This window comes from Notothenia rossii (genome assembly GCF_949606895.1).
Source record: "Notothenia rossii genome assembly, chromosome: 4".
Taxonomy (NCBI): Eukaryota; Metazoa; Chordata; class Actinopteri; order Perciformes; family Nototheniidae; genus Notothenia; species Notothenia rossii.
The window spans coordinates 14,092,759-14,115,652 of record NC_136902.1 but is presented as its reverse complement, the minus strand read 5'-3'; the positions used below and the strand labels follow the sequence as shown (position 1 = coordinate 14,115,652).

Sequence of the window (22,894 nt, the reverse complement as noted above, 5' to 3'; positions counted from 1 at the left end):
ACACCCAGCATTATCAGTGGAAATTTTCTTTTCATTTAATGGAGCTCGAAAAAATCTGACCACGCTGCCTCGTATCAAAAGAGAGCAGAATAGCCATAAATGTGCCCAGCCTCTACCCTTGCTGCGATCTCCCTCTGTGCTATTATTAAAAATGTCACCATTTTAATGGACTAACCAAAGAGCAAATTGGGGGAGGTTTTTTTTCAGAACACTGCCTCAAATGAAAATGTCTCATATGAATGAGGCCACTCTTGTAGAAAAATAGTCTTTTATTGATGTTGTGAAAAACACTATTACTGCAACCTGTGTGTTTGTGTGCAATACAGTAATAAGAATGAGATTAACTTGTATGTAAATTCTACTATTACATCTGTTGCAAAACATATAAGTAACCCTTTTCATTTTCATTTTCACAAGGGCAAAGGAACATTTAACACCAAATGAAATATTTTAAGCATTACATCAACGCTGCTAGTCTCATTAAAGTTTGGAAATTAGTCCATAGATTATTTTTGTGACATTAAGATGAAGCTAAACCTCCCTCGTGCAGAGGCAGAGAAGGTTTTTGTTTGATTGAAAGAGAACTTAATTGAGGAGAGGGGCTTGCTCCCCTTGGTTTGTGTAATGGACAGACCTGCCAAGAAGGCACTTATGAGATACAATCCCATAAGAACGAGCCGACGGGATCGGCAAAGGCTGACACTTCGGGATGTGTGCAGCTTAAATATCATGCCACAAGACATTTCCCAGACCACTGACTTTAAACATGGGGAGTGGGTGGAGAATAGTCTTAAATGGATTTCATGCCACAAGCACTTTCATTTCCGGCCGGGGGTATAAAAGCTAAGTGTGCCGTTGCATTGCCCCTCTACCTTGCCAAGGGTGGCAGGATAATGAGCACTAAACCTATTTCAGCGTGTGAGAGTTGAGATGAGTACACGGAGAAGGAAACTCAGCCCTATCTTTCTATATCCTATCTCTTTGGTCTCCAACTTTGAAAAGTCTTCCTTGCCAACCGCTGCCTGGAAATGTGAGTTTAGGAGATGTATTCATTAAAAAACCCATCCAGATGGCAAGAGTTGATTATCAGTCACACCAGCACCACAGTAAACAATCTAATTTTAGTGTTCAGTCTGGGATCTTCATTAAAGATTTAGGATAGAAGTTGGCTCATAAAAGGGCCATAAGAGGCCTTCGTCACTGCGCTGACCTTCATCTCTTTAACTGACAGCCTGCCAGAGGTTCCCATCATTTGAGAAGAGTCGTTGAGCTCTCTGGTGACAGGCACTGGTCTAAATGCAACAAAGAATACCAGATTGATGATTGGTTTCATTGTAGGAGCCTCTGTTGAAATTAAGACATATATTATAACAACACAAGGAGAGCAACAGGTTAATCAAGCAGCTTTTAAGTCATGTTTAGTAATAGCCTCTTTCTCTATCCGTCAGTTCTTTCCCCTGTCTCCTCTGCCCCTATAGGACAGCCATCTGTAAATGATGTAAATCAACTTTAACCAGGGAGGTCAACTCTTTGACTGCTCAGTGGATTCAACATGCATTAGGGGAGTTTCCTGCAGCTCTGTTAAAGTTACGGAAGACAAACAAAAGCCCAACTGACGAAGATACGCAGAGCACCTGCCATCTCAGTTACGATCAAAGGAAGCATACTCTGCATCTTTTTCCTCCTGAGCATACAGAACATGCAGCTCTCGCATCCAGAGCCCTCAGCTGCACCCGCGACGGCTGCCATTCTCCGATTATAATGCCTCAGTTAGTTCATGACAAGCCTGCTCTCCAAGCCCTGAATGACTCAACAAGGTAGAACCTATTGGAGCTTGTTGAATAAGTGAGACACAGATGTCAGTGGATGAAGTATTCAGATCAGAGATAAAAGTAAAAATACAACATTAAAGTAAATGCCCTGTATTGGAAATATTACTCAAAAGCATGTAGTATGGTTGGGATGTACTATGATCAAAATGCATACAATTGATGCAGTAATGTGTAAGGAGACTTTTTTGGTCAATCTAGTCGACGTGTTGCTTATGTCAACATTTACATTTCAGGTCAAGTTGATTCTGTAACAGAATTTACAACACATATTTACAGATTTTGTGTTGACTCTTGATATGCTGAATATCTAGTAAGAAGCTGTCAAGGAACAATAAAAAAAGTATACATATTTCTCTCTTAAGTATTATTAATTGGAAGTATAAAGTGGCATAACATGGAAATACTAAACAACATTACATGTAACTAAAGTTTGTACAACAGCACAGTATTTGATTAGATGTGTTTATAAACCACTGATATTGGTAATATTACACTTTTTGATAGGCCCATCTATGAAGGGGGCAAGTTTAGAAGGACATGTTTGATATAACGAGAGAATGCATTTCAAGAAGGCTTTCCACATCAATTATGGTATTCATTTAGCATCATTTTAACAGTTTTGTGTTACCTCTGGTTGAGCAGGGCCAGCAGCTCCCCCGCGTGGTACAGGTCATTTTGCGTCACGCGGCTGAAGCGGAACGCGTTCAGGTTGCAGAAGGTGACCGCGGGGAACGTCATGATCGGGGTCGTGATTTCATCCAGTTTGGTGACGTGCGGGTACTCTAGGTAAAAGTGGATCCGGTCCACGCACACAAACAGAAAGAAGGTCAGAGACCCCAAGAAACACACGACCCACAGGCAGCGTTTGATGCAGAACCGCTCGTATGTGAAAATGTGAGAGATTCCGTGCAGGGTCGAGCTGTTCGCAAAAACTTCTATGGGTGGAGGTTGATTTGTGTCCATTTCTTCGGTTTCTACTTTGAGATCCATTATCCCTGAGCAACAAGCTCGATCTGAACGCTAAGGTCAGAAAACGGCTTCAACACACTCGCTGTCAGGAGAAACAGAGCCGATATTCATTCACCTGTAGCATAAACTGTCATTATCCATCCGAACAGGTGTGAACGTGTACACACACTCTTGGACTGGGCGCAATTTGGTCGCCATGCCTCATTCAGACAGATGGGGAAACATTGTGAGCATCCGCCGCTCTTTATAAAGTCAGACGATCAGGAACTGTGAGCAGGAGTGATGCATTCACAGAAGCAGGCATGCAAAAGCTTGTATAACCCAAATGTCGAAGGTCCATCACCAATGCACTACACTCTGATGTTTTGCAGGTTTCTCACTGGGTTGCAGTAAAGCAAATAAAAAGGAATGACAAAGTGTTTCATCAGCCTGCGAATACGCTGCTCGAGTCCAGTGAAGCACGCAACATCACTGCACGCCAACAAGAAGAAACCCGGAGACCGAGAAGAGAAAGAAATCCTTTGGACACTTCAGCTCATTTATTAAGAGTTCCTCTAGCTGCGCAAATCCTTTTTTAATCCGTAGGTTTTCAGGTCAAGACAGGAGATTTTCTCTACTCGTGACTGAGAAAATATCTGTGGGATAAGACGGTTGGTTATTCTGGTCGGTGGAGAGGAGTCGTGAGCTTTTTCTCTGCTCGCGTTTGTTTCTGCCTGGCAGCATCAGCAGCGGACAGGAGGAGAGGAGGGGAGGGGAGAGGAGGGTGGACTGACGCCCTGCTGTGAGTGACTTACTGTAGTTTCACAGCTTCACTACACAAAACCGCAGCGCGAGTGAAAACACGGAGAGAAAGACAGAGACAGAATCAGAGAGTGTGTGCCATGTGGTGGACAGTGCTATCATTTCTGTCGTTTTGATTTATTGGAAAGCACCATACAAAATGTCTTGGTGAAAGGGAAAACACTGGATTGACCAATAAAAAGAAAGAAATTGCCACATTACAGCAAGAAGAAGGAAATAAAACACCACTAGGGAAAAAAAAAACTCCAATAGGCAAGGCAAGGTAAGGCAAGTTTATTTATATAGCACTTTTCAACAAAAGGCAATTCAAAGTGCTTTACAAAAAATGAAAGACATTAAGAAAATGGCATTTAAAATCAGTCATTAAAAAGAAAAGTTAATAAAATAAACATTAAAAGAAAAAATACATGGATAAAAGTTACAGTGCAGTCTAAGATATGAATAGTTCAATTAAAAGCAGCGATAAAAAGAAAAGTCTTCAGCCTGGATTTAAAAGTAGTCAGAGTTGCAGCGGACCTGCAGGTTTCTGGGAGTTTGTTCCAGATATTTGGAGCATAATAACTGAATGCTGCTTCTCCATGTTTAGTTCTGACTCTGGGGACAGAGTACCATCTGGATATACCATCTGGATCTTAACAGACAATACCAAGAGAAAGACAATTGAACAATACATCAAAGGGGTAAAACAGCAATTTAGAATTGCACTTCCATAAAGCTGGGGTCTCATGAGGGATGGATTTGAGAATGAAAGGTCAAAACTCATTAGCAGAGGGCAAGATATCCTGATTTGAGTCCTCCTATGAGGCAAGCTCCAAAAACAATGGATCCAAAATGTCACTAATGCAGCATAACATCTTTCAAATGGGCATTTTGTCACGACCGTGAAAGCATCTGCTCCACTAGCATCTGTAACTCAACGCAATCTCCAATTTAGCAATTCTTTCACCTTTGTTAATCAGAAAATTAAGCTTGCACCTGAATTATTTTTTCTGGTTGCAAACAAACATTCTACAGCTGCTTCAAAGGGCTGAGTGATCCTGTCGACGAGTAAAACTGAATTCAAGCGCAAAAATGAGTGGAGTATTCACCCCTTTAGCCAAATACACACTGCTGAGAATGGTGGACTGCAGACAAATCTGGCAACCCGGAGCAAACAGACTGTGTCAACATATGCCAACAATAAGACAGAGAGCAGCACTTCCTGCAGACAAAAATAATACTCTAACAAGAATTCAACTGACTGTCAGACCAAAACATATTTACAGTATTTATTTTGGAAAAAATTGCCATAGTTTTAAATATTTCAGAGAATGTCAAAGCCCGAGTGAGTATGACAAATGAACCTGAGCGCCTTCAGAGTCTGCTTCCTCGATTTCATATTATCCGTTTTCTTAATGGTTCTTATCATTAGCATTGCATTATTAAACCATATATCTTCTTTTAAAGTTTCATTACAACTAGTTATGAATATCTTCCTGATTCATGGTTTAATTTTTTGGTCTATAAAATTGCTTAATAAAACCTAGGAAATATGGTCCATGAAATGTCTATAAAGTTAATAGAGGGAGAGCACACAGTCAAAAACTTAAAGACAACCCGTCAACTATAGTAAGGGGCAGGGTCACCTACCCTTGCAGAAGTGTGACAGAGCTACTCTCCAACACAAAGTCATCATCAGGCACAGCAAAGAAAAAGAAAATGTGCCACTTTTAGATTGGTCCATGAATAAACAATGACATTCTGTCCCCAGCTGGATACTGGCGAGAAGAATGGATCTGGCTGTGCAACAAGGCTGAATCAAGCTTTGTTAATAAAACAAAAATATTGACTTCATGTCATGAAAGATGCATCACCCATTTTTAATGCATCAGCATGAAATAAAACGTATTACCTGTGAAATAAATAATGTAACTACATTTTAGCCTACATAGCTGTAACTAAATCATTTACTCAAGTTATGTTTTTTGTCGTCTTTCTTAGGAAAACGTCTCACTACACTGCTGTAGAGTGACAGACTGATGTAATAATATTGCAGACAAACACACGATCTAAATAGATTGCAGAAGAGGCAGACACATAAGTGGCTGGAGGAAATGTTCAGTGAAAGGATAAGGAATACATTTAATTTCAAACCCCGTCATAATCTATTAAAAAAGGAGACATATTTTGCACATCAAGCCCCGGTCTATGAGAGATCATTACATACTCCCGGTCGTTTTGCATGTCGTCCTATATTTGGCATCTCCTCGATAATTTTAAATAAAGTTGTATGTGCAGTTTAGCCCGATTCAATGGGCTTTAAGAAGAAGACTAAATAAGATTGCAAACTTCTGTCTGGTGCTGACGTGTCTCATTGGTCTGGGTTTGGATATCAGAAAAATAAATAAGTGACTGGTAAAAAAATTCAGTGACATACTTAATTTCAAACCCTGTGGTAATCTACTAAAAAAGGAGACATATTTTGAACATCCTTATGAATATCACAGGTCTATGATATAACATACATACTCCCAATCATGTTGCATAAAGTGGTATAGGTGGGAGCAGTGTTTAGCTTGGATTCAATGAGATTTAAAAGAAGACTAAAATAAGGTTGCAATTTTTCCGTTTTGACCATAGGTTTTGACGGTTTTGGCAGGCTGTCTGCTGTCCTTGGTGCCGATGTATTTCATTAGTCTAGGGTTGGATGTTCCTCTCCAGGCCTGCAGGGGGCGGAAGAGCGCCATGCTGCTACATTTTGATAAACAGAAAGAACCAAAACATGTGAGTACTAAGAGCAGCAGCGAAAAACATGGCGATCCCCCTTAAAGCAGCCCGTCTCTGTCGCCTGGCAGGACGGACTGTCACCTCTCTCTCAGCCTCACAAACTGCCAGCCTGCCAGAGAGGAGATGCTACATCTCTACCTCGACGGGGAATAGTGAGTGACATTTTTGTAAAAGATAAGAAGAGAGCTTCTCCTATGCAGCTCAGAGGTCAATGTCCTATCGGGTGCTGCTAATGACAGCTAATGACAAATGTTTGTTATTGGTCTGAACCTCTGAACCTAATTTGGTTAAAACCTTCTCTTGTTGCCACGACAACAACATTCGTTACATATGTGGTATCTATGGGAACGTAGTGCACGTTAACACATCGCCCAGGCGTTAACAAACAATACAACAAAAAGTTGAGAAGAGTCGAAAAAACGTTCAGAAAGTTTCATAGGATGCACCTACTTCAGTCAGATACTTAACGGCCCCTACACACGGCGGCGTGCGAGAATGTTTCTTCGCTAAAACTTGACGACGAGTTAGTAACGATGGCGTAGAAATGAGAAATGATGGGACGAAAACTATTGTTTGGACAGAAAAAATATACAATGTGACATTATGTCACATTCCCCCAACAGTTTAACAAAGTTGAAAATCAAAAAGAGCACGTATACCTGTTCTCTCAAGTAGCTTTCCATACAGCATAGTGCACCGCTTCTTGTGTAGCTGTGTTTTACAGTGTTTTCCTACTGCTTTCATGTTTAATTATCCTCTCTGTAAGATGCAAGTTTGTTCTTGAACAGGCAGGTACCAACTTCACGGTAAACAAATACAACGCGCTCCCTGAGAAGCTAACAGTTAGTCTTTTTTTTTCTCGGAAAACTACTTTAAAATATTATTGTTTTTACCAGAAGTTTTGGTTATATATCTCACCGCTGTGTTCAATCCCAAGTTTTTCTCCAAAGGACAGATATTAGTTCACCTTAATCCACTTGTTCATGGTGACCACAGTTACTTAACTTGTTTAAACTGATACAAACTTCTACAAACTACGAGCAAAATATGACCAATCAAATGGCAGAGGGGCAACAGGTAAATCAGCTTGGCGCATGCGCATTGTTGTCTTCGCACAGTCGTTGCGCTTGATATTGCTAAAGCCCAGCCAAACACCATGTTATATAATGTAATATAACAGCAACAAGCAATGATATTTTAAATGCCGTGCATTAATCCAGAAATGTATTAATGTCCAAATTACTTAGTACCACTAAAACCACACTTCTTTGTAATGCCAGCAGGTGGTGCTTTACCTGACTTGGCCTCTAAGTAATATCTTTACACACTTGTGATGAGTGTTTGGTTTTCTTTTAGACTTGTATCTAATATGCTAACACTATTAGTTAGCTTGCCAAAATAGGTTGGTTTACATTTATTTTATGACGGGACTGATCAGAAAAATCATTTTAAAATCATGTAAGCACCCTTAAAAGCGACATTTGTATAGCACATGCCTCATCATCTTAAACAAATTGGTAATAATAAAGACCGCAATTACTTTTCCATTATCAAATATCAAACAAAAAATGTTTTTCTTCTTTTTTTCTGTAGATTTACAGTTCAAGCTGAATGCGCTAACGGCTCACAGCAGTCTGGATCTCTTCAAGAAAGAAACTGGCATCATCTACCGCATGCTGGGCCTCGACCCCAGCCGCCTGCCAGACAACCCAGAGCGTTTCCGAGACTGGGCCGTCGTGTTTGGTGATGAGAAGGTCAGCAGTGGACGACACTACTTTGAGGTGACGGTCAAAAAGTCTCAAGAGTTTCGTGTGGGCGTTGCCGATGCGGCGATGTCCAGAGAGGATTGTGTGGGAACGAGCAGCTCCTCCTGGGTGTTCGGCTACGCTCAGCACAAGTGGTTTGCTATGACCAACAACAAGATAATTCCTGTGACGCTAGTGGGCAAGCCAGACCGCATTGGCATCCTGCTCGACTACGAAGCTGGCGTTCTGGGGCTGGTAGACGTTATACAACCCACAATCATTCACACTATCAAAGCCCAGTTCAAAGATCCACTCTGCCCCGCTTTTGGACTCTGGCACGGGGAGATGCTCACACACTCTGGTCTGGAGGAGCCCGAAGGCCTGAAGTGAATCAGTACGAACTGTGATGGCTGTGGGAAATCATCAAATCATTTAATGCTTAAGTACAGGTGATGGTCAACTTGGATCATTACAATGACTCTTTACAAAGCAGGTTCATACTTTGTGTATGCCATCCAGCCTCAGGCAATCATAACACAGAAGCTTTTGTGTGTGTACCTCATGTATTACTTCGCATACTAAATGATGTGAAAATGGTGTGTTTTTGAGAGGAAAATAATTTTTTGTTAATAATGTTTTGTTTTGTTTACCCTGGTATTACCGTCACAGTTACAAAGCTGTAATTGTCACAAAACCTTTTTCAGTCTCATGTTCATACTGTACACTGTTTAATAAAATAACTTCACAGAAACTGCTTTTACATTTCTTTTATTTACAGCAGGATGATGCATATTTACAGTAACGCGATAGTGGAGCCTCGCAGTGGCGAAACTGTGGCGCGCTTACACTGAAACATCATATTAAATGCATGCACATTTACCCTACAACAGACAGCAAACTTGAACACCAACATGTGGACAGTTCACAGACGAAATGCAGCAGGTTTCTTTCTAATCAGAAGACGAGTTATTGTTGATTGAGACGCAGCCGGGTAGCAATAACAACTTTATAGCGCATAACAATAACAGATGCAGAGATTACACAGATTAAAACGGAATAGGCCTAAATGAATAATCATAGGTTTCTAACAGTGATTATTTACACAATTGCACATTTTTGTGCCACACACACACACACACACACACACACACACACACACACACACACACACTTCTTGCGCTCAGGGGTGGTGGAAATAAACTCCCTCATGAGAACATGAATGTCCAGTGAGTCCAGAATCTCCTGCAGCTAGGCCAGGTGAGTGAGTCTCTTCTGGGTAACTGTTACGCAGCCAGGTTTTCAGGCGACGGAGCGCCGAGAAGGATCTCTGACGAGGCCACGGAGATGGGCACGGAAAGACACAGCTGGAGGAGATTTTCCACGTATTTGATGAGTCCTCTTGTTTGCAGGCTGGACATATACACAGCCAGTTCCTGAACAGTGCAAACGTCCTCATCCTTTGTAAGGTCTCCAAGCATCCTCATTTGCATGTCAAGACCAGAGACATCTATGTTTCCTGGCAGCTGGAGAGATCTCAGGTCTTCCTCTGTGCCAACTGACCCCTTAGCAGCAGCAAGCAATGTGTCCTCCCTGCGTGAGGCAGTTTCCATGCCACTGGTCAAAACTGCGCTTGATTTCACTCTGCACAAGATCAAGAGCCTCGAAAAACTCTCTCCTCCATGATGCCACTCCTTTTGTTAGTAGAACATCTTCAGCCTCTGTTGTGCTGCGGAATCGGTACGGTGTCTTGCTTACCCGGCTGCCAGCTGGGTCAGGCATCTTGTGTACGTACACAGAAAATATCATAACAAAAAACGCTGGCCGTGAAAAATCACAGTTGAGGAGGTTGAATTGACCAGTAATAGTCTGCTACTTATTAATTATATTTTCTATATGTCAACCATTTAAAAAACAACCATGTTTTATAGACTGCTTACACTAAAAGGCTAACTCAAAATAAAACTTTTTTATTGATTTGTTTAGTGAACTTTTTGGCGTTGCAGTTACAACTCTCCGCCAACAGATGGGGGTGCTGCAGCCCCCTCAGCACCCCCTTCCCGCCTCCCTGTGTTTAAGATACTCATTCATTCATCACGTCTCTCAATGATTCAGTGTTCTCATAATAACATTAATTCATTTCCATACCTAAACCCTTATGATCCCTTGTGGATTAGAGATTAGACCATCAGATTCCTTTCTCTTCTCAAACCCCCCCCCCCCCCCCCCCCCCCCGTTATTTTTAGACTTTATGACATCATCCCCCTTTGTCTGCTCTTTCATATGTGTTTCTTATTTCTAGCGCCAATGCTTTTCTTTTCACTTTATCGTTTCACTTTTTAAAAACCTTTTATCACTAGCCTCTTGGTGTTTTATTGATCTGTGTTTAATTGTGTTGCTGCTGTTTGCTAGCTTTTCGCTATAGATCATTCCAGCCAGCAAAAATAAGGTCACTCTTGAGATATAATTACATTGCATTTTAGCTGACGCTTTTATCCAAAGCGACTTACAATAAGTACATTCTACCAGGAAGATATAACCTTGAAGAAAACAGAATCATATAAGTACATCAGGTTTCATAGAGCCAAACATTTCAAGTGCTACTCAACTGGCTTTAGATAAGCCAGCCCTTTATTAGTATATAAGTGCTTTGTTAGCAGTTCTTTGTTAGTAATTCTATCGCTCAAAGTGGATATGAAAGATATAGCCTTATTCTTTATTTTCTATACTGATTTATCAGCACTTTTGATTCTCCGAAATGTTGGATGAATTCTAAAATAGTCATTCTCTGATCGCATAAAAAAAAAAAAAGGTAAATTGCTAACTAGCTGATAACCTGATGAAAATGGTTTAGAGCGCTCTCCACAAAGTTGCGGCCTACTACGAAGCCTATTATTCTTCAGGGGACAAAATCGTTAAATATTTGTATATACATTACACACTTTCATATAAATGACCCGGTAAGTGTGTTATTATGATTGTACATGTGCAAATCGAGTTGGACTTAGAACGGACAACATGGCCCACCCCTGTGATCTTTGACGCCCCCAAAGGGAGGCCTGACCCCTGGATGTGAAACCACCAGGTTAGACGATGCCCTTCAACATATCCGGCGTGATCTTCTGTTCCTCTGTGTCACAGGGTGCGTCGACGTCGCTGTCAGTGTACCCACGCTGGTACTCCTGCAGGACTGAAACAACGACATCGTGGCCAAACTGCATGGCGTCATCTACTGCCGTGTTCCCCCATCTGATAGATGGATAACAGAGTGTAATGTGGAGATGGGTGAATTGTTATGATGGAGATGGAAAAGGACATTTTTACTATGTTTTTTAATTGACAATGAAGATGGGTAACTCTATATTAAAGCCCCTACCTGTCTTTCATGTGAGGATTCACTTTACATACTTCAGTTAGGAAGACAACTGCTTCCACATGACCTGAAAGACAGAAGTAACCAGCACCATGTTTAATCTACTCTCTTTTGAATATCAAAGGGGTTATTTAATAATTAACTTTTGCTAATAGAGTGTCACCTTCTGCAGCAGCAACGTGGAGCGCTGTGCGAGAGTCGTAGTCTCTCTGCTCCATGTTCAAAGCTGAAAGGGCAAACCTGGAGGGATAACAAAGGAACAGAGGAGAGCGATCACATGTGGAAAGGAGGATACGCATGGCAAAACGTCAGAAACTAAGTAGTTAAAACCCTATAATTACATAAGTAAGAAGCTGGGTAGTTTGAAAGGCAATTCTTCTGATTTGACTTACCTCCTGAGAGCCGTGAGGTCTCCACTGTAGGCTGCAAACAACAGGTTTACCACCGACTTGTTCTAATGGATCAAAAGGAAACATTACTATACGATAACATACTTTTTCTTAAACATTTCACAAAAAGCTATATCTATGGTTCTCACTAGCCTCGTAGAAAATTGCAGATACACTTGTTAGCCTGAACTTACTGGATCTTCATCTGATCTTCTCCGGGGGTCGTGTTTCTTGGTGAAGTGTCTCAGGTTGTCGTAATTGTGGAAGTTGAAATGAGACAACAGATCCTAGTGAATTAAGAGTTGATTAATATTTGACAGACCAATATGAGAAGGGATGACCTAAAAGAGCCTAAAGGTCTGTGAGCATACCATTATTAGTAAAAATACTCAAAATGTACCTTTTATCAATTAATAAAAATATACATTGACGCTATGATTTCCATCATTTTTTTAATGCTCTTTTGATTGGTCGATTACTTCATTTTATAATAGTTTTAACTGTATTTTATGTTGATGTGTATGCACTGCAGCAATATAATATCTTCTAATGCAAATACAAAATAAAGATAAACACAAAACTATAAATGGGGACATGCCTTCATACCTCACAGAAGTGAATGCCACGAACACTGTTTCCCAGCCGATCCAAAGGTGGAGACCAACACATCATACCCATGACGTTGGGGACAACCAGCAGAACAGCACCTGAAATGCCAGATTTAGCAGGCAAGCCCACCTGAAAATGAGAAGAAAAACAAAAAGTGTCAACCTGGATTCGACAACTCATGCTACCATTTTCAGCAACAAAAGTAGCAATGTTTTGAAACAGATGCTTATTTTCCAGGTGACTCACATGGAAGGCAAACTGTCCGGAGTAGTCGTACATGCCGCAGGAATGCATGAGGCTCAGGGTGTTGCGAACGGCTTCAGCGCTCAGCACACGCTCGCCTGTGATTGGACAAATACCCCCGTTGGCCAGTGTGGCCGCCATAACACTTCCTGAATCACAGTTCACCTCAATAGAGCACAACTGGAAAAACAGTCAGAGGAATAATTTGAAAACTTTGGAAATACACTTATTGCTGAGGGTAAAGGCCGATTCTAAAAGCATTAACTCAATTTTTATCCAGTGGTGGAATGTTACCAAATGCATTTACTCAAGTACGGTACTTTATGTATTTGATGCTAGTTATTACTTTCTCTCATACAGAGAGTGATATACATTTTCTTATTTTACTCAAAACATAAAATACACATATTTTCCAAATGACAAAACTTTCTTAGAAAATGTTTTCCACAGAGTACTGCAATGTTACCTGAAAGTAGAAGTCAAGTGCAGCCATCATATCTGCATTTTCAGGAAAGCACTGCAACCATTCAAATCAGAGTGAGTACATACTTGTACTAAACAAGCATTGAGGTGATTGCAATTCAATAAATTAAAGAAAAAACTTACTCTTTTCTCCTTGAGGTAGTAACCAATTGCATAATTCCTATCACCGGTCTCCCTCTCTGACTGGAAACTTTAGAAGAAGACAGCTATTTAGCAAGTTGCATTGTCTGGATACAAGCCAATGAGGTGGCATTTTCTGAAGCACAGTACTCACGTTGCATTGCTGAAGCCCACATACTCTGTACCAGCCAAACTTTTCAAGAAGTCCATCACCTGCAAGGAGATTATATGTGCGCGTGGTTCAGTAGGAAGACCAAACATATGTGGAATAAAAAAAAAAGTCTTTAAAAGGTAAAGCATTTACTCACATAGTCGAACCTCTCTGCCTTATTTGAATGAGGCTGTCAACAGAGGGAGAAAAAAGTCAACAGTCAGTGAATCCCTATACAGTAGATGGCAGTGTTTGAGTACTTTGACACCAAAGCATATATTTTTTTCCAGTAATGGGTAGGCTGCGAGCTGTGACGTGTACATGATGTCTCTGAGCCCTCAGTCCATGTGGCAATGAGCACACAGTGACCTGGGGGCTTTTATGGCTGTGCTTAAATTTCACCGACCGGTAAGGGAGAATTACCAAGTTGTTAAATTAACAAATACAGCCCGTAAGCACATTCATATTTAATGACTCTACCTATAAAGGTTAAGGATGGTATCTAATATAACTGTGAGTTGGAGGGCAGACTGGAGGATTCACCTCATGCCCAATAAAGGAGTTTATTTTATTTATTTCCAGGTGGCTTCTCTCTGGTGCTCTGACAAGTATTTTTTTTAAACTAAATATATACATTTCTGGCATTTTTCTGACCAACTTTGTATAAATCTTTCAAGCCATCATCACAATATGGCACTAATATACAGATACAATCAAACAAATGTAAAACCAGAAAAAATGGTCCAATTAAAATGTTAAAGTGATAATTGTTTCCAGTGGTTTATATAAAAAAAGCTATTTTCTGCTGCCTGAGTGTAAACTACTTTTAAGTGTATCACCTCCTCAGTATGTGTATACAAACAATGTCCCCTCAACACACACAGGAGCGAGGTTCGCTAACAAACCTTCTGTTCAGGGGGCTGTAATTGGACAGAAGCACACACACGCCCCTGCTGTCAGGCCCACACACACACAGTACTTCCCTCGCTACTGAACCTGACCTACATATGATAAAAAAGTCCAGAGTATGTCCTCATTCAACTGGAATACGTCAGGGGGGAAATACACAACCATATAAGGCTAAACTCCACCTCTCCATGTGTTACAATAAGGCCAAGGCTCACAGATAAGTATTATGGTCAGTCGCATGATGATGACCAGAGTCCAGATGCCACAGGACCCAAGTGACCGGACATTACATGAGAGAGTGCAACATCACTAATAGCTTCAGCGTAAAAATACATAGCATTACTTGGCTTATCATCGTTGGATGCAATCATTAAGGGCTTTAAAATCCAATAAATGTACAATATCATTTTCAGAGCCATACAGATAATGTTTCATAGCACAATAGGAACACTTCTATCACACACAGGAATAACAAGGGCCCATGCATGGACTATAAGAACAGCATGTGTTCTTTAGTGAAATGGTGTAAAGCTTAATACAAGAGGACAAGATATCATGTTGCACACTACAGCCTTAATTTTGCAATTTTTTCTGTCTCTACTGAAGATGTAGCTGAGGGTTTTAAAAAACCTGAATTAGAGCATAATTTGTGAACCCCTTTTATTTGGGAAACATGGAAAAATGTCTAATTATCCGGTTTAGTTTCTTGTTTTCTTCATTACTATTGAAGGCCTGAGGTTTGGGTTGATAAACAGTGGGCCTATTTTCGGGCATGAATGGATACAGGACATCCAACTGTGTGATGTGTTTTGTGGGTATATTCTGAGTTGTAAAACCTCTGCTTCTACTTACAATCAATGTATTCATTGCAGATACTCCTTTCAATTGTACCTTAAGTAAAGAACTGATGACGATAGCTCCGGCGTTCACCATCGGGTTGTGTGGTTTATCTGCACAAGAAACAAGAGAGTGTTTTCACTTATTAGCCCTAACCATGAGAGCAAGAAACTGCTGAGATTAGAGGAGATATTTCATCTGGGGAACAGAGAGTAACATCCGCTAATAAACTCAAAGCATAATATACAATTCTCTTTTCTCCAGAGGGGAGAATAAAATGGCAAATTGCTGTAAAATTGCAATAAAGTGGTATATAGATTATTTCAAAAATAAATTCCATCTGGACAACATTCCTTCCAGTAAAATCTGTTTGCTTTTTACCCTATCTTTGCTCTGCCAACAACCAGAGTCTGGTGAAATTACTGATGACCTGATTTGATAAGAGTCAAATACCATACTAAGGGAAAGAGGTTTTGTATAGTTTTGTTTTTTACAAAACAAGGTTCATATGTTCACTCAGTGTTATTATTAGCTCTTGTTATTGTTTACAGAGGTAAACGGGAGCTAAAGTTTTGACTACGCTTATCACTTACCTTCGTCATTTAGTGACAGTTTGTTGAACTTGAATCCACTCGGCTCTTTGCCCACAAAGCGGTGAACATGCTCGGTGCCGAACTCGTGCACGGCGATGGCATACTCCAGAGGCTTCACACACGACTGTAGACAAAAGGGAACCTTGGTGTCACCCACTGAGTGTCTGCATGACATGAGGATGTGATGGAGAAGAATGGAAATAAAATGGAGGAGTGTTAGTGAGGGAATACACACGGTGGAGGTTTTCAGAATGGAGCACACATTAAAGTGAAGATGTTACTGTACCTCTGTCCATCGATTGTGCACAGAGATACGCCCCAGAGATCGGGACTGAACTTAGCCAGCTGAGGAATGTAATCAGCTACCTACATGAACACACACATGAGCGTTACTGTAATGATCGAGCTGATAATGATTCGTTATTGAGAGTTAGTAACTTACCTGTCCTGCCTCCTGCTGTTGTGCACTGTCATACATCCTGTCGATCTGCTGGGTCAGCTCATCAAAGTTTGGTATGACGAATTTCTTTCTAAAAGCCTTTGTCAGCAGCATGATGTTGTTTCCCGCACACCTGCAGGAGAACTCATCATTAAACAGACATCATAGGAAAACATTTGAAGACATTTCAAAAACTCAATCTTGCAAAAATACCACAAACAAAACTAAAATAACCACCTCATGGCTTTAGACCTCCGCCAACACAGTTGGTAGTTACGTAATACACATTTCTGTCCAAACAGCGTAAGGGCCTTTCAGAGGAACAGGGTTAAAAGAAAAGTTGTAGCCATGACAGTGGACAAGGCTTCAGATATGCATGTTTGTGCAAACATTAAAACATGGATGCTTCAGATAATTCTTTAATCTAGCAGCACCAAAAGATTATCAATCAAGGTGGGCACGAAAGTTTAATGTCTCATTTAGTGTTCAACTAAAGGTGAATATAGACTCACTCACTCACTCACTCACTCACTCACTCACTCACTCACTCACTCACTCACTCACTCACTCACTCACTCACTCACTCTCTCACTCTCTGTCTCTCTCTCTCTCTCTCTCTCTCTCTCTCTCTCTCTCTCTCTCTCTCTCTCTCTCTCTTTGTATCTAATTGAAATGCTCCACTCCTCACTGGGCTTTCATTATTTTCTTTTTCATCACAATGGATTCAAAGTGACCTGCTTTAGACCAATAGATACCCAGCTAAAATAATAAGCACCCACTCCTGCCTATATCAGCAGAGCCTCATAGTTATTAGAGATTTTCACATCTACTAAGTTGTCAGCAATTTTGAGCGCTTTCAAGGAAAGGCATGTACATTCTGTCACAGCTGGTTTGAGCTAAAATATCTGACCCGCTGGACTCACTAATCCAGGGTGATGTTTGCGTGAGGCCACCGGGAGAGGAGAATAGAGAGAGCTTGCATTATTCACATGGGTCAATTCCTAAAAAAAAGAAGGACATAGCTCTCTCTATTTCTAGTAGCCTATTTATATAGTGAGATCTTGAGTGTTCTTCAGAAGAGGATAACATTACAAATCAAAGAAAACAAGCAGAGAAAGAAAGACACGGCCAATTAAGTTTGACAAAGAAAGACTACCAGGCTGTGTTACCCTCTGCTGTTCCAAGCCAAATGATGAGACGGAGTGTATTACACTTAAAAATGACACCATTTGCCAACAGAATGCATGGAGCTTACAGATCTGTTCAGTGTACTAATGAAATAGCCACAGCATGGGGCTCAACCAGAATGATGCCCCCTTCTTTCTGCTCCCTTTACTGTTTTGGCTTCCCAGTGTGTGCGAGAATTTGGTTAGTACTGTAGCAGCTGTCAGCCGTAAAACGCCTGTCTCTGTCAGTCTCTTGAACTCAAATAGCGTTGACCACTGAATACTCCTCCTGTTACTCTTGTACTTCAAGGAGTACAAGAGTAACAGGATACACTCACTTTATATTACGAGCGGCAACACTTCCACGGACCCAAACTGACATAGGGGCATAACCTGTGAATTTACAACTTCCATGTCTGTCACATGATGCCATTAGGCCAAAAATAAGTTTCCCATAGACCTAGGACATCGGTGAAGAAATCTCAGTTAATAATCGTTTTTTTCGAGTTAATGAACTTCAAACACTAGTTAGCTTTTCTTTTTAGGTACTTGAAAATATCACCTGGCTACCTATCTACTTGGGTTTCATGTGCCACTGTGCCATTTTCCTATGAATGAATGACCCCATCTCACACTCAGTATTCAGTTCTCTTTACACTTCCAGGAATCTGCCTTTCTGCACTGTGATGTTTATACAGAACAGAGTAACCACACATTGGCTCTAGAAGTGGGCTTTCACATTTTTTGGGTTACCTGAAGGAGAGGTAATCAGTTTGTTGCGACCCGCAAACTCATTGCCAGATGCACACTGCTCCTTTAATCGCAACAAAGTAAACAACCTTTATCTTACCCAAACTTGCACCCTTTCTTCCTTTTTTGCGTGCATATTCTCAGATTCATATGCAGGTTTGATAAGCCAATTGTAATAAATAATACATTAAACTGGTTATGCAGCAGTGACAGAAACAGAGTGTTTTATTAAAGCAAATATAGAGAGTGCTCTGTGTACTTTTGGCATGGAGGTAAAAGTTCTTCACTCCCCCTGTGAATAACCGTGTGCATAACTGCGTTTCCATAAATACACAAGACTTTTCTCACCTTCTGAAGAGCTTCTTGTCCATCATGACCGGCCCGACAGAGTCACGTGAGGACTGTCGCATTTGATGGACACAGTCACGTAGGCGAGGGTCAGAGGTTAACAAACCTGTTTTTCTTAAAGCCTGGAGAAGAGGGAGAAGAGATGGTTTTGAGCGACAAGGGATAAAAAAATTGGAATCCTTTACGCATTCATCAGGCACTTTGGATCAGGCACAATAGTGGTCATTGAATGGCTATTAGCAGTGTGTTGAACATGTGTAGGCTACATAGGGTAAGTGGAGGTACACATTTTCCTCGTCATAACCACACTGTAGCTATGTACGTATGACTAATAAAAGCCTTGAACCTTGAACTTGAATAGTGAGGGATAGTGACTTCAAATGATTGTGGGAGCCCACCTGGGTATAAGAAGTAAATACAGACGTAGACTGAATCACTTGAAACCTTCTCGTAAGTCACACGTCAGGCTGCCTGTCACTGTCTCAACCATGTGCATCTATTTTGGGGACGCCATGTGCACGACCCTCGGCTGATTCATTGAGCTAACGGCAGACAAGCACATGGCTGCTTTTGCTGTTATTGAATGTCTGTGTGTTAATTTTAGCTAAAGGACAGGAAATTCTAAAGTTAGTGCTGCCCTCATAGGTTTTTATGCATACATTCGCCTGGACGTGTAAGAACATTTTTTTCGTTAAGATTTGTGAGCAGTTTTTGTTTAACCACACACAACAGACACAGACAGGCCTTTCAAATTACAGCTTGGTTGGCATGATGAAATAACTACGTACCTCATATTCCTAAATCTGTATAATATTAACTCTTCATATAGTCATTTAAAGCTGAAACTAAATGTATTGAAACGGTCATTAACGCTCATTAAAAGGGCTTACCATTCAATTCACTTTCATGTGTATCAGGCAGGATTGGAAAATACATTTTGTCTTGCTTTGTAAGTTTGAATATATATGAATGGAAGATACAAATTACAAATTGCAATCTCAATACAAATCAGCTTGTTTCCAAAATGTTCTGATATTCAGAGTCATTCTCTTGATACTAGACCACTGATTTCCCATGTTATATCTCCATTTCTACATCAATGGAGATAATAAACCCAAACTCTGCCTTTAAGAACAACTATTGGAGATTGAATATTAAGTGATAGTATATATTATATAGCATCTGTTTTAACAGGACACATATAAACTTTCAAGGCAGACTATAACGCTAAGTGAACATTGATGTTGACTTACACTCTCACCATTAAGTCCTCTCCCAGTCACCTCTACAAACACATCAGGTCATCCGTTGCATGACAACAAGACACTTGTGTTGACACACCTCTCTTCTCCTGAATGCATGTTCCATTTTAAAATTCCTGAGTTGTCATAACACCCAGCTCAGCAGATGTCCATGTCTGCCTTTTTTTAATGTGACGGTCTTAAAGGTCATGCCACATGAAACTAAATGAGGTATGCATTAGCAAGTTATCAGAGCGCACAAAAAACCCTCGCAGTCTATGTCTTAGTTATCTTCCGAAATATTTTTGTATATAAGATATAGGAAAGAATAACGTTTTAATGGGTTCACAAAGCATTACATAACTTCAATACATTGTGTGCATAGGAGATACTGGCACCAAATCAGGGCTAATGAACAGTGAAAATGTTATGGTGGTTACTTCATTTTTTAATCCAGATGTTAGTGGGTATTTGTGTTTTTTTTGTTCAGTGGGAAAGCCTTAACTAAGCTCTTTGGTTCTGTTGTTTAAGTGAAATGCCCTTGATCTAATGAGCCATCTATCACATCAGCAGGTACAAAATGTTAAGATAGTGTTGTAATGAAACCCTCATTATAAAAAGGATAATTAAAAAATGCATGGTGTTCTCTAATGGCGATTACATCAGTCTTACACCACCTATAATTAGTCCTATTACATGACAAAGTCCCTAAACACCTTCTTGACTTGAACATGCATTCAGATGGAGATGTTCTGGATTCCTGTTTCTGGCTCCTATATCACTCCCCAAGGTTGATTTAACCAAAGTCATAGGTGCTTTTCGGAAATACAATACTGAGGCAGTGCCACATATGTCATGGAAAGTCATAACAGTCCATGGCGTGATTGAGAAAGTGTGTTGTTGACTCACAGAAATGAACTGGGGCAGCGGGATTGTCTCCTTGCCTTCAGTGATGGTGTAGAAAAGCAGGTCCTCCATACTGGACATGAACCTACTTCTGCCAACACAAAAAACACATAAAAGATGTTTGCACCTTATGTTATGTTTGAATTTGCATTGGCTCCAATGTTTTCAGACAAAACCCTGAGATGTGTGTAAACGTTTACATCAATAACATGGCCAGTAGTGAAAATACTGGCATCATGACAGAGGCTGTGGCCTCTGTGCCATATGTTCACACAAAACAATCATAAGCTACATTCATTTTGTCATTAGTGCAGTAGGCCTATATACAAACGCAGGCTTCCATATTGTTTGGGTCTAGTATACCTAATATACACAGGAAACCTACTTTGAAATACTATTCACAATTTGTATGTTAATAATTGTACTTATTATAGCAAGATTTGGAGGGAAAAAGAAAGAAAAATAAATTTACAAAAGTAAACTGCTAACTGCAAATAGCATAACAATCCTTTGGGTGTAGGCTACATGTAATTTAATTACCATGATAATCAAAAAATGGGGAAATGGTTGTTTGCTTATTTACCAATAATAAATAACAAGTTTGAAGACACAATCTGGTGTTTGAGTTATGTAACGCTAGCTAGAGACACAATATAGTTAGCTTAGCATAAAGACTGGAAGCCATTGGGAATAGTTAGCCTTCCTCTGGCTAAATATTTAACAAATATAGCCAGCTATATCAAACCCAATAAACCAAACACGGACTTGTTATTAACAATGTTTTTTAAACTTTAGTTTGTGAATGAATAAACAATCAATACTATTGAAGGCTAATTTGTAAGTTGCAGAAGAGCAGTTGGCGTTTCCTTTTTTCATACCATTGGACATCTAACTGTTTTGGCCATGTTGCTAAGCTAAGCTAACTTTCGTCTGACTGTATCCTCATATTTAGAAACAAGTGGAATCAATCTTCTACAATCCTAGCAAGAAAGTGAATATTGGTAAGATCATTTTCCAAAATATATCTTACTTAAAAAGTCTAACTTATAATTAATGCTGCACAATTTATCTAAAAATATTCATTTTGGAATATTCAGTCTACAATTATTTTATAAGTGTGATGTTATGGTAGAAATTACTAAAAGCTTGAAATATGGGATTGCCAGACATGAGAGTAGGCCTTGACCAGACAGTTCACTCATGAATATTTGATCCTTCACGGGTTTATTGTTTGTTTGTTTGGATGCTCATTAGCTACTTCTTCGGTAGGTAGGTATAGGTAGGTAGATAGGTAATTGTATTATTACACTACCATGATATTCATACTTACAATGGGACCTAATACATAACATAACTACTAAGTAACACAACAACCAACACTAACTTCTAAATAAATCACTTAACAACTCATCCGATAGGATAAATAAGTCATCCATATCACATCACAACAGAACTAACACAAAACAGAAAGTCATATAATGTTCTGATCTTAGCTAAAACATGTTGTATTTCTTATACTGTATTTCGTTATGTAAATGTTGTGGGGAATTATTAATTATATATGTTGGCTAATTATTGGTGATTTATTCATTTAGACACAGCATTATGTGACCTACTTGGGGTGTCCTGGGTCCGCATCAGGGCCCTTCTGGTGGAAGGCTCTGTGGGTGTGGTGTGATGCTGCAGCCCAGCAGGGGAGAGGCACAGGTTGCTGGGTCCGGGACAAAACAATGTTGTCAGCTCCACCTCTGCTGGAGATCCCTGCATTTTTAAATAGCTGCAAGATTCCCGGGTTAGCTGTCCTCAGACTTTTCAGGCAGTGCATTGTGTGATAAGTAGGGCTTAGTCTTTAATAATTCAGAGGATGTGTTTTTTCCTCTTCCCAGTAGCTTATCCAGAGAGATATTTGTGACCAATGGCCCTCTGTCCTTTGCTTTAATAGCAGCTGCTGTCCTACACACTGGCTCAAGTACAGGCTGTGACTCGGGGGCGGGGCTGTGACACATGCAGCATGGTGGGGTCAATAACCTGCAGTTACTCAAACCAAACTGGTGTTTGATTATAGGCAGAGACGGTTTAGAAAGTTATGGATCATATTTGACTTAGGTAAGACTTATTACGTTAGCTTAGGAAGGAAAATATTATGTATAAACATTTCACAAAGTTATATTCCTACTTGTGTTTGGTCTGGTCTTTAGTTTAGGCCTAGAGGTACACAGCTTTATTT

The 22,894-nt window shown here is 40.2% G+C and overlaps 3 protein-coding genes across 3 annotated transcripts in view; 1 reads left to right on the top strand and 2 right to left on the bottom strand.

Annotated features, from left to right (window-relative positions):
• LOC307035054 (acid-sensing ion channel 1-like) overlaps positions 1-3,856 on the bottom strand; it is a 49,104-nt gene extending 45,248 nt beyond the window's left edge. The window contains exon 1 of the mRNA XM_079674019.1: positions 2,461-3,856. Coding sequence (XP_079530145.1) covers positions 2,461-2,822 — 362 coding nt within the window. The 5' untranslated portion in view covers positions 2,823-3,856. The remainder of the gene's footprint in view (positions 1-2,460) is intronic.
• A 2,394-nt stretch (positions 3,857-6,250) lies between these two features.
• Positions 6,251-9,768, top strand: spryd4 (SPRY domain containing 4). The gene is made up of 2 exons (XM_079674037.1): positions 6,251-6,520; positions 7,962-9,768. Exons 1-2 carry the CDS (start codon positions 6,394-6,396, stop codon positions 8,501-8,503), a joined length of 669 nt encoding a protein of 222 aa, XP_079530163.1. The 5' UTR covers positions 6,251-6,393; the 3' UTR covers positions 8,504-9,768.
• A 933-nt stretch (positions 9,769-10,701) lies between these two features.
• Positions 10,702-22,610, bottom strand: LOC307035049 (glutaminase liver isoform, mitochondrial-like). The gene is made up of 18 exons (XM_079674012.1): positions 22,284-22,610; positions 20,671-20,758; positions 18,521-18,642; positions 16,260-16,389; positions 16,104-16,183; positions 15,818-15,981; positions 15,279-15,337; positions 13,636-13,668; positions 13,482-13,540; positions 13,331-13,397; positions 13,191-13,241; positions 12,728-12,904; positions 12,479-12,610; positions 12,067-12,159; positions 11,876-11,937; positions 11,647-11,723; positions 11,487-11,550; positions 10,702-11,359 (listed from the first exon to the last, which is right to left on the bottom strand). Exons 1-18 carry the CDS (start codon positions 22,490-22,492, stop codon positions 11,197-11,199), a joined length of 1,830 nt encoding a protein of 609 aa, XP_079530138.1. The 5' UTR covers positions 22,493-22,610; the 3' UTR covers positions 10,702-11,196.
• Positions 22,611-22,894: the final 284 nt, after the last annotated feature.

What these genes read in the sequence shown, in the direction of transcription:
- spryd4 (XM_079674037.1), top strand. Translation starts at nt 6,394, where the DNA reads ATGGCGATCCCCCTTAAAGCAGCCCGTCTCTGTCGCCTGGCAGGACGG. An exon ending in CTCTACCTCGACGGGGAATA is followed by an intron (nt 6,521 to 7,961) that starts GTGAGTGACATT and finishes TTTTTTCTGTAG; the next exon opens with ATTTACAGTTCAAGCTGAAT.
- LOC307035049 (XM_079674012.1), bottom strand. Translation starts at nt 22,492, where the DNA reads ATGCACTGCCTGAAAAGTCTGAGGACAGCTAACCCGGGAATCTTGCAG. An exon ending in TGCACAATCGATGGACAGAG is followed by an intron (nt 15,982 to 16,103) that starts GTACAGTAACAT and finishes CATGTCATGCAG; the next exon opens with ACACTCAGTGGGTGACACCA. An exon ending in GACCTCACGGCTCTCAGGAG is followed by an intron (nt 11,724 to 11,875) that starts GTAAGTCAAATC and finishes TTATCCCTCCAG; the next exon opens with GTTTGCCCTTTCAGCTTTGA.